At 44.2% G+C, this 11,763-nt stretch overlaps 1 protein-coding gene across 1 annotated transcript; it reads right to left on the bottom strand.

Annotated features, from left to right (window-relative positions):
• Nucleotides 1-476: 476 nt before the first annotated feature.
• Nucleotides 477-7,065, bottom strand: LOC123083057 (putative leucine-rich repeat receptor-like protein kinase At2g19210). The gene is made up of 14 exons (XM_044505203.1): nt 6,945-7,065; nt 6,236-6,794; nt 5,828-6,043; nt 3,335-3,615; nt 3,103-3,241; nt 2,952-3,023; nt 2,781-2,852; nt 2,610-2,690; nt 2,342-2,505; nt 1,983-2,251; nt 1,771-1,897; nt 1,603-1,671; nt 1,324-1,516; nt 477-1,175 (listed from the first exon to the last, which is right to left on the bottom strand). Exons 1-14 carry the CDS (start codon nt 7,042-7,044, stop codon nt 722-724), a joined length of 2,796 nt encoding a protein of 931 aa, XP_044361138.1. The 5' UTR covers nt 7,045-7,065; the 3' UTR covers nt 477-721.
• Between the last annotated feature and the right edge of the window lie 4,698 nt (nt 7,066-11,763).

The following is an 11,763-nucleotide window of genomic DNA, read 5'->3' as shown; positions in this document are numbered from 1 at the left end:
CACTTAATCCAGAACAGTTTATGCGGATGTTTATCACCCTGTGGGCAGTAAGGGGTGCGAAGAGGAAAGCGGTTTATGAGTATATTCATCAATCTCCTTTATCTACACACCTCTTTATACAGCGATATATCAGTGATTTTCAGATTGAGACCAAGGTTGTGTTGACAAGAGCCAGTAGCCAGACACCAAGACCGAAACAATGGTTGAAGCCCCCGGCCAATATGTCGAAGCTCAATGTGGGTGTAGCAGTTGCAGAGAGGCGGCATGTGGGAACAATCACCACTAAATGGTCTGGAGAACCAATGGGGAGGAAGAGGAACACATGGCCTATATATTAAGATAGAGCCCACCCGGGTGAGATGCCACGGTTTCGCTCCTGAGGAGGTTTGAACCTGTTTTGAGATGGGTTTCGAACCGTGGCCAGACGGGATGTGCTGTGACTCAGCCACTGGTACTGCCAGTTCTCAGTCATCACGTATTATCTCAATCTCAATCATTAAGAAAATCCAATGGAATGGAACACATTAAATGTATGAACATTTTTACATGTGTACTTGCTCTAATAAATCAATGTCATAAAATAATTATTGAATTCCTTAGATAAAGCATACTCCCTCCAAAAGGGATTGTTATTCGGGATGGTCATAGCTGCGCAACCAAGTCGCGAGTATAGAAATTTGTGGATGAGGGCCACAGAGAATTCGTTGTCCAAGTCTTCTCCTCACCTGAGAGCTGGACCCGTAGACATTGTTGGCACTCTGCCCAAATGATCTATCTCGAATGTTCTCTGGCTCACATTAGTTGACATGTCATCCCCATTCCGAGTCGTGTAAAAGCCAGCATTTGTGTAACCACGTGCAACCTCAAGCTCTAGGCACTCCTGCAACTGCGCCACCAAATCAGTCATTGTGGGACGCTGCTCAGGTGCCTGCGTGGTGCACTTGAGTGCGGTGTCCGCGACTTTCCACACACTATTGATGTCGTGATCACCACGCATGCGTGAGTCCACTACAGCTTCGATATTGCCATGGGCTAGGCGCTGCCGCACCCATTGGACGATGCTCGTTGGCTCCGGGCCATTGAGGATGTGAGGTTGCCCAGTGACTATCTCTAGCAGCACTACGCCGAAGCTAAACACATCACTCTTGTTGGTCAGCTGAAATGTTGCAAGGTACCTTCAAAAGTATGACATGCACAATGAGTCGAGTTTCAAGGAGAGCACTTTTGCATATTAACTGGTAGATCAGTTTCAAAGTTATAACTTAAGAGGTATATACTCAGTTGTAATCATCCTAAGAGAAAATATTGAAATGATCCACTTACTCGGGGGCAAGGTAACCATATGTGCCGACCACTCTAGCAGTAGACACATGGGTATCATTGCCACGATTGAAAGCCTTGAGCAAGCCAAAATCAGCTATCTTGGCCTCCAGGTTTGCATTCAATAGAATGTTAGACGTTTTCACATCCCTATGAATGAGTGGTGGATTGCATCCTTTGTGAAGGTACTCAAGCCCTGCATGCACATCGCATCATCAACCAGGTCAGCGTTGATCTTCCATGCTAAAGAAACATAGTAAATTTCAGATTTAAAATCTTTACCTTGTGCGGATTCCAATGCAATGCGAAGTCTCTGCCTCCAGGTTAAAGTTTTTCCATTGTTCGTGCTCCCTGCAAGAAATCAGCATGTAAGTCACAAGCACTGATATTGTTTGTCAGTACTTCTTAATTTACTTAAGGTCGTTACTTGATTTGAGAAACCGGCTGTACCTCCAAGATGTTGGTGTAGAGCTCCTTCAGGCATGTACTCATATACAAGAGCCATGTACTCCCTCTCCTTGCAGTAGCCAATCAAGGACACAAGATTCTTGTGATGAATCTTAGCCAAGGTCTGAGCCTGAAAGCAAAATCGTTCGTCCATTACCGAACCGAATTCTCACCTTTGCATCAGTTAAACTAGAGCATATCAAATTAATTCTCACCTCCGCCAGGAATTCTTGTACACCTTGATCTGAAGATTCAGAGCGCAGTTTGACAGCTACTTGGGTCCCGTCCTGCAAGAAGCCATGGTAGACTTTGCCAAACCCTCCTCGGCCAATCACTCTCTGGAAGCTGTTCGTTATGGTTTCCAGTTCATTGTACGTGAAGCGGCGATTATCGAGCCTCAGCGAGCTGTGCCCACTGCTGCTCTGAGCATGTGACGGTGCGATAATCGCCTTGTTCCCCATCGTGATGATGTTGCTAGTTGTACCTTTAGAAACCAGAAAGACAAACTAGTGTTATCTAATCACTTCACCATTCATCCAGGCTTGCCGACTTTTATGTTTCAGGCAAGTCTTACCATGCATCCGCCTGCGCAGGAAAAGGAGTAGCACCAACAGAAGCACAATCAGCAACACTGCAACTACCGTCCCAACAACATAGACGGCAACCATAGACCTGCTATTCTTTTGTGCAGGCTGACAAGAATCTCTGTTAGTGCAGAGGTTCGGGTTGTTATCATATCTAGCAAAAAGAAAAAAAATGAGTAAATGATAGTATTGACGAACTAAGGTAAGCCACTGCCAATTTGGAATTATCACTGGAAAGTTCTGATGTTAGATACAAACTTGATTATGAGGGAGTCATCTCGAGTTCTTTTCAGAAGCTCGGAAGGAATTGATCCACTGAGTTGATTGCCTGTGAAGTCTCTAAAAGAAGCACGTAGTTTTCAGAGTAAAATTAACTAATGCGTGTACTATGGAAGTAAGTATTTGAGAACTGCACCATTAATTACTTACAGAAGCGTGAGCAATGACAATTGTGATAGGATCTCAGGGATTGAGCCAGTCAGATTATTGCTTGACAAATCCCTGCCAATTAGTAAGGTCCAAGGTAAAGAACTTACTATTTCCCAAACAAAAAATTTAACATCCAGTGTGGAATGGCTAGGTTAACAATCTTCGACTTACAAGTACTGTAAACCTTTGAGATTGGCAAAAGAAAATGACACGTTGCCACTCAAACCACTCGAAGATAGATTCCTACATCATGTAATGACTCAGATTATGGTACCTGTTTCAACCCAAAAAATGGTACTGTCACATAGTAACATTTACTCACAAGCCTGTGACACTTGGCGGGCTAGACTCGAAATATTTGCACCTCAATCCATCCCATGCATACTTCTTTGGCGCACACGGATCGCCCATCCAGTTTTTCTTCACCTTGTAAGTGTCTCTGACCGCCGTGATGGCAGCAACTATATATAACATTTCTCAGTAGCAATACACAAATCTATGATTAACAACCAGGCCGCAAGCATCTGAAATTCTGAGCATAACTGCTTGATTACCTTCCTGAGCGATCGTGGCTGTGCCGGTGGTGGACACAACGGAGAAGATCTCGGCAGCGTTCATGATCGGCGGAAGCGTCGAAGTCTTCGTGGCGTTCATTGAGATGTTGTACGGGTGAGAGGAGTAGAAGGGCTTGTCACTGTAGATGACGTCGGTGAAGAGGTACGAGGGGGTGTAGCCGCCGGAATACCCTAGCTCGCCATTAAGGTATATGTTGAACTGTCGGACGGTGTTGCGGGGGAGGTGCTGCAGCTCTGCCAAGTACACCATGCAGACGTACCTGTCGTTTTCAATTTCAGTTTCATCAAACTTTCAGCACCAACTGAAATCACTGAAATTCAGTGAAATTCAGTTATTTCAGTTTGCATTTCAGCCAAAAGACCGAAATATTCATTTGAATTTAATTAAATATTTGAAATTTTCAAAAAGTATTTTGAAAAATATTTGATTTCCTGTGTACTACTGAATTTGCTGAAATATTTTGACCGAAACGTAATATTTCAGTGTCTACTGAAATTAATGAAATTCAGTGAATTACATTGAAATCTCACTGAAAGTAAAAACCATCCTGTCCTACATACATGTATAATATTTAGGAGTTGTATACGTGTTGACTGATTTTTCTTCTTCTCAAACGCAGTCACATTTCTAAGCCTCTGGATACACAACCGTGCTTCATCTCTAAGTCATTCTATATATATCATACAAATTAAGAATTGCATTAACGATTCTCTACAAAGTAGCTTATCATCTCTCTACAGATATATATCCTCAATGTACACAATCAAACTAAGAATTGCATTAACGATTCTCTACAAACTAAGAATTGCATTAACGATACTCTGTACACGACCGAACGATACAAGATGATGAGGTAACCATCAAATCATGTCAATCCAAGGACGTAGATTACTTCAATTGCGAGCGCTTAACTTTTGTAGCAGGAAATTAATACCATATACCAAATATCAATCGTGTGTGATAATCATATAACTAACGTGTAATTGATATCCTACCTAATATCAATGCGTAATTAATTTCCTCTCTAATATTAACGTGCATTGCACATATGCATTTACTAGTATAGTAAAACGGAAAGTTACACCCTTCTACATTGATTTGGCTTAAATGTATCAACAGTCCAGATCCTTTGAGCGTCCGCAGTCCCTCTCTGGGCCCGTCACAGTGCGTGCACATGCCGACCCAACCTATGGTTACCGGTGCTCCTTAAGTTGACTTGGGTGGCTTGTCATTATCGGGCCAAAATGACGTGGCTGCGCGATTGAGAGAGGGGGGTGACTCTCTTTTAGCAGGCCTACCCATCCGTGAGGCGATGCGAGGCTTTGTGTGTTGTTCCACCAAAGTGTCTCGTCCCCAGCTCCGATCCATCCCAATCTCCAGCTCATCTCCCTTTTTTTCCAGCGTCGACCTCAAACAGGTACTGGCCGCATCTCGTTGCTCTCTCACATCATCTCGTGTATAGACGTGTTGGTTTCGTTTGTGATACATTGCGTCGTGGAACTGTGTGGGTAGTGCTCAGGTGATCATGTTCTTCATTTTTTAATCAAAATACTGCTACTTCCCCCACCTCATAGTATAAATGTTATTACAATCAATATACTAATATATTGGTTATAATAACATCTTATATTATGGGATGGAAGGAGTATTTGATATTTCAAGCTCCTGTAAAATCTGATCTCCAACTTGATGTGGGGACATGAAATCAAATTGTTGTATTGTTTTATGAGTGACGTGGTCTTCGAACTATTTGAGAGGTGTGTCACATAGGTCACTGAACAATGAAAATATCATTTAGGCCCTCGAAGTGCAATAAGTGTGTAAATACATGAAACATCTCTAAAGTAGTTTGAGGACTTATGTGACACCTGAACTAATATGAGGACCTAGATGATACATATATTGCACTTTGAGAACCTGAACTAATATGAGGACCTAGATGATACATATATTGCACTTTGAGAACCTGGATAACATCTTTCATAGTTCAAGAACCTACATGACACCACTGAAATAGTTCAAGGACCTAGAATGCACTTCATTCTTGTTTTATATACCGAATATGGCTTCGTTGCACCAATTAATCACCACATGCTTGTTATGTTGCACCAATTAATCACCACATGCTGCTAATCCTACGGCTATGGAGGGGTCAGATAGGATGCAAGGTATCAAGACGTCTGATCCCTAGCGCTTCCCTTGTTATTAGCACTAGTATGTCATTTGTCCGCAATTTTTATTGACAGCCAAACTTTGAACAAAAATGTTGTACTATTTAGATATCCATTTTCCATGATTTTACCCCATATATTTTCTTTTATATTTCTATCTTTTTTCTTGAGGATGGACGGGCACGGCAACAGGTGTCTCCATGCTCCAGTGCAAATATGGGGTCTGAACCTGCATCATGCGCGTCGGACGAATAAATGCGTACAGTACACTACACACCTTCTAAATCAGATGCTACGTACCCGGGCATGTGGTTCTTGGCGCTAGGCTGGGCATTCCAGATGAAGCCGAAGGCGCTGGAGGGGTCGGTGGGCATGACTGCAGTCTGCATCACGGCTGATGGAGCCTCGAAGGAGTTACTTCGATTCTCGACAATATTGTCCGTTGAGATTACTGACCACTCCGCCGTCTTGCTCAATAGTGGCATCCATATACGATCGTATGGATCATCGGGGTACCTTGATAAATCGGTTGCATTAAAGAAACAAAGATTAGTTACAAGATCATAAAAACGGAAACCATTAATTGTCAATCATTGTTACCCTAACGGTTGGTGTTATCTATCCGTTGTACTCCGTATCAGCTTGATGCATACGGTGTTAAGTTAATGAAAAAGAAACCTTCTTTATTCGAAAATAATGCTTGAGTACCTGACAATTACGCTATCGCTTGCGCCGAAGTTTCTCCTGTCTGAAAGAACCAGCCCCTGCGACTCGTCAGACTGCGGGTAGAGATTGTTCTTGAGCGGCCTAAGGTCCAGGCTGGAGATGAAAGGCGTCCCGGAGCCGGTGTCCACGAGGCAGACCTGCACGTGGCCGTCGGAGATGATGGAGATGATCTCGTAAATCATCATCTCGTCCGTGGCTGAGATGTTCACGGTCTGCCAGTAGTTGACGCCCAAATATAGGTCGAAGATGGGCAACCGGTTGAGGTTGTCGTAGTTGCCGTACATGAACATGGCTCGAATGAGATACTTGAGGTCGGACACGAGGTCCCCTACCGTGTAGCAGCTGCGCGCATCGCGGTCGCCGGAGAAGCTCCTTAGTGTGTGCCAGTTCATTGGTAGAGACGCCGTGACATACTCAGCCGATATGTTGTGGTTGGTGCCCGCGTCGGTGAAGCCAGTGTCCGGGACGTACGAGAGTTTGGTGACGTTGTCCGTGAAGCCTGTGGACGTCTCCGGCAGGCCGCAGTCAATGCTTATGAAATCTGTATTGTATTAGTGTAATAATGTCAGAAAATGTAAGGAACAAGGACGGATTTGATGGAACAACGTTTGTGCGGCTAGCTGGTGCCGTACTACATGCATGGCCACCATCGTTCTCACATGTGTGGAAGAGCTAGCGTACACGGGCTCACCTGAGCTATCGAGCTGGGCATGGACTTGAAGAGCAGGACCGAGAAGGAGCAACAAGAGCCACCGGGCCGCCATTGCTCTCGGCCATGGTCCTCTTTCCATGGTGCTGGAACACCAGCTAGAACTAGAACGCAATATGTGTGCGTCCAACACCACATGTTGATCAGTTTATATAGATAGAAGCTAGGCTGTTGTTCTTGCCCACTAGCTACATCTGGGCGTAGGTGATCCCGTACGCCATCCGCCCGTAAGTGTAGCATTACTGATCAACATGGAATGGGATGACTTATTATACGCGTGTGGGTCGACCACCTTGCTGGGCGCATAAATGCATGCATGCATGCATGGCGTTGGATATGTGTCGCCGCCGCTCGACGTGCATAGAGGCGTTATTAACTTGCCACTTGCCACATGGTGGTTGGCTGGCCGCCGCTCGACGTGCATAGAGGACTGGCTCCACATATATATCAGCACGGTGGCCTGTCGTCCAGGGGCATATATTAAGCATATATTCAACGAAAGTGCGGGCGACTCAGCCCACCGAAATCTAACTCATTCATTAGCATCGGGATCCACATCTACTATATTAGCCTGTCAGTATCAGTCTGGTCACAATGGGCAAGAACATAAGCTAGTAACTTACACACTTCCCTAGACTATGTTACTACCTTCATAATGGGTAGGACATCTATGTAGTGTCATGCAACGATGTATTTATCAGGTTATAGACTCATTGTTTTTTGGAGTGTGTGATGTTCCGATAACTTAGCTAGTTACCACAAGCACTTCTCTCTTCATTAAATATGTGCCACATAAGCAAAGTTGTATTGGAATGTGTGATGTTACTCCTAAGTTCCTCCCCATTGTGACCAACCTTACTAGTTTATGCGGCATGTATCTCTCATATGCTAGGCTGGTATTCAATGTGCTGACATTGTCAGGTACAGTCCACAACCCAGCTATCTCAACAACCACCTTGCAAAACTTAATGCTATCAATGTATCTGCGCTCCCCACCCACCCCTCTCTTCTCCCTGCCACTGACCTTCTTCCTCAGGACACCTATTCTTCCAAGTCAAATCCTTCCCCTGAATCATCTTCTATAGTTCCTACACCTTCTTCCCCACTTATGCTTGCTACATGTAGCAAAGCCCTGAGGACTCAGAAAGACCATGTCCGTATTGGTATCTAGAGCCTCGACGATCTACGATCTACGATGACGGAAGTGACGCTGAGTCGGTCAATTCTGGCAACGGCGGTTCCAAGGCGAACAAGAAAGACGACAATGTGAAGAAGGGCGGCAAGTCAGCAACAAGTGGTGGCGGAACGGGCGGCGCCAACGTACAGGCGCATTGCAACATCCCCATCCAGTACCTGATGCTCACCGACGCCAACTACGGCGTGTGGGCGGTGAAGATGAAGATCATTCTCCGAACCCTTCGAGTGTGGGAGGCCATCACGGATGGCGACGTCGACAAGGAGTGCGACGAAGGTGCCATGGCCGCCATAGCCCAGTCTGTGTCGGATTCCATGCTGATGACATTGGCGGAGTTTGAAACAGCAAGAGAGGCATGGAACGCACTCAAAGAGATGAGGATCGGAGAAGATCGTGTCACGAAGGCTCGGGGCACAAGTGCTGAAGCGCCAATTTCACAAGTTGCAGATGGAGGAAACTGAATCGGTGAACGACTATGCCATGCGTCTGACTACATTGGTGGGAGAGATCCGCGCGCTTGGTACAAAGCTCGAGGAGACCAAGATTGTGGAGAAGTTTTTCAGTTCGGTGACTGATAAATTCACGTACATCACCGGCACGCTCGAGCAGCTTTACGACATCGACGACATGACCATAACGGAGGCGATTGGACGCTTGCGGACATGGGAAGAGAATGATCGTGGCTGTCGGAAAGGCAAAGGAGGAGGTGGTGACCAACTCATGTACTCGCACGCAGATTGGGAGTCCCCAAGTATCAAAGGAAGGCGCAACGTCTGTGAAGGCTCAAACAACACGAAGAGCGGCGGACAAACCGAAAAAGGCAAGCCACAAGGTCGTGGTAACACTAGTAGGAAAACACCTATTAGTCTCGGTTCGTAAGGGTCTTTAGTCCCGGTTCATGAACCGGGACTAATGGGTCGTTACTAATACCTCCACCCATTAGTCCCGGTTCAAACACGAACAGTGACCAATGTGCCTCCACGTGGCCTGTGCGCTAAGCCCAGTCAGGGGGGCCTTTGGTCCCGGTTGGTGGCACCAACCGGGACCAAAAGTCCATGTTTTTTTAGAAAGGTGGCTGCTTTAGGGGTTTTGGGGGTTATTTTTAGGTTGTTATTAGCTAGCTAATAGAGAGAAGTGTCCTCTCTTATATCTTCGTCATTGGTTTACCAACGTTGCTGCTATATATGTTCATTTCACCCGCTGATATAATAACTCATGCATGCTCGCATCATACATCATCATATATAATAACAAGTCCTACTAATCATGCGTCATCATGCAACTTCTACTCGTTATTAATAATAAGTCATACGATCATCATCCTCATAGTCATCGAACCCAACCCTACATAATTGTTCTTAGCACATGATCATCAGTATCAGGTATGAACTAAACACCCTTAAGGTAAAATAGCATAAAACAATATAGACCCTGACTCTCCATTATGAAAAATGACGATCATCCTGTCTCCAATTCTTGCCCTTCGCTGCTTTTTGCTTCCAAGAAGCTCCTTACGACTGTCCATATATTTTTTCCATTCTTTGATTGTGATGTCTCCACTTCTTTTAGAAACCCGGTATGGACAGTTGAGATTCGTAGGAAGACCTGGTTGTATGTTCAAAACATGAAGGGCACCGTGCGTATACATCAGATGAGGCACACAATCATTCGGGATTATCTGTTGAAAAAAATAGTAATAACTTCGTAGTTAGCAATGATGTACTAGTTCTAGAAGTGTGCAAAAAGATGCACGGATGTCGTAATAGTAAAAAATCTTAACAGGGTATCTCCATGGTAGTTATCGTAGTTCAACACGTGCACTAGTGGCACGTATTGACCATAATGTTGAGGAGTTTGATTGTAGATATTGTAATTCTCAAGATCAGTACAAAATGCGACCAGATGATTTTTCTCCTGATAAGTTAATTCGGAGCCTTCGGTGTAGTAGGTTCTGTCTACCATCTTCCGCACATTCTTTGAAGAATGAAAATAAGCTGTCAATGGAAATAAGTTGTCAACTATTTTGAAATAAACAATATAAATTACTTAATAACTATGTTAAGCTCACATGGGGGAAGAATTGGAGGTGTATCCACAAGGACGCAAATCGAAGGTCTCTCTTGCTCGATTGTAGGATCACCAAGATCCATGGTGACAAGCATACCCTCATCAAAACCATACATCTTGCAAAGTGCTTCCCAATTTTTGCAACCAAAATGGGTTACACTTTGAGCATTGTACAACTTTACTTGAAAATCCACACCATGACGGGTACTTAGGATAATTTTTTTTATTTCCATACTTTCATGGTCTTCAAAATACATCCTCTCCAAGACATAGCGTCTTGCAAAGCATGGGATAAGCTAGTCGAATTGGAAAAGATGAAAAATACACGTTAAAATAGTTAAAGTCGTGCTTAATTACGAAAAAACTATTGTCGTCGTTGCGTACCGTATGAACATCGAAGGTCTTCTCGAGCTTAATGCTGAAGCGCCGATCTTCGTCCAGCTCAATGAACCTGTCGCACATACCTCGGTCGTCGTGGAACCAGTCGCACTCCCCCGGGCGGTTTTCGTCGTCCGGGTACGACATTTCCGGCCTATGTTCATAATTCAAATATTAAACTAGATGATTATTATTAATCACGTGTTAACTATCGGTGATGTACGTAACTCCTCCTTTCATTCCCGAGTGCATTATTACACCAAATTGTCTAGCAGACGAGAATGAAGGAGAACTTATCCAATATGAGCATTCAATAAGCAAAACCCAAATCATAAAATAAGCAAAACCAAATCATAAAATAAAGTAGTATTCAAATTAGCATGCATTCAATAATTATAAGCAAAAGTACATCATCTCTTGGTGTCCGTACATTTTCGAATATTATCACTAATATAGCATCACTAATACAACTAGAACCATAGCGCCCGACGGGTATCGTCGCGGGCGGTGGACACCCAAAGATAAGGAACCATCACAGGATCATAGCTCCAGTGAGATCCCTGAAGAACCTGCCAGGTATTGTCGAACCTGCCCTCCAATGCAACCATGTAGCGACGGACGTGCTCGTCCTCCTCGCTGACACGGTGACGTACCACCTCCGCGGTGTCCGGAAGCCTCAGCACGCGACCGCCACCAAACAAGGATCGGGTCAACAACGGGTTGCCTCCTCACCAACCTACGTCCCCCGAAAGGTAGCACCTCCCAATACCAGCCCGGCGGAGCCCAGTCCAGAACATGACCCTGATCAAGCAGGCCTCCACCGCCGAGTCGACGACGACGAGGATGCGGGATAGGCATCGTCGACGTCGATGCGGGAACTACTTCTATATATAGTTAAATAAAGTAGCTTTATTAATTAAATCAACTATCTAGTTCAACTACTAAACACTTACTATAAATAAATAAAGTAGTACTTACTAAAAACAAACTCTATATATAGTAAAATAAATTAGTTTATTAAATCAACTAGCTAGTTCAACTACATATGAAGCACTTACTATAAATAAAATAAAATAGTACTTACTAAAAATAAACTACTATTTTTCTAACTAATTATATTAAACACTTTCTCTTCTTACTTTTTTCCTTTTTCTAAATACC

Source organism: Triticum aestivum, chromosome 4A (genome assembly GCF_018294505.1).
Source record: "Triticum aestivum cultivar Chinese Spring chromosome 4A, IWGSC CS RefSeq v2.1, whole genome shotgun sequence".
In the NCBI taxonomy this organism is placed as follows: Eukaryota; Viridiplantae; Streptophyta; class Magnoliopsida; order Poales; family Poaceae; genus Triticum; species Triticum aestivum.
This window is presented reverse-complemented; position numbering and strand designations above follow the sequence as displayed.

Coding starts and splice junctions, on each gene's coding strand:
- LOC123083057 (XM_044505203.1), bottom strand. CDS start 7,044: ATGGAAAGAGGACCATGGCCGAGAGCAATGGCGGCCCGGTGGCTCTTG. Junction 2,506..2,609: donor GATGACTCCCTCATAATCAA/GTTTGTATCTAA, acceptor TCTTTTTGCTAG/ATATGATAACAACCCGAACC. Junction 1,517..1,602: donor TGCATTGGAATCCGCACAAG/GTAAAGATTTTA, acceptor ATGTGCATGCAG/GGCTTGAGTACCTTCACAAA.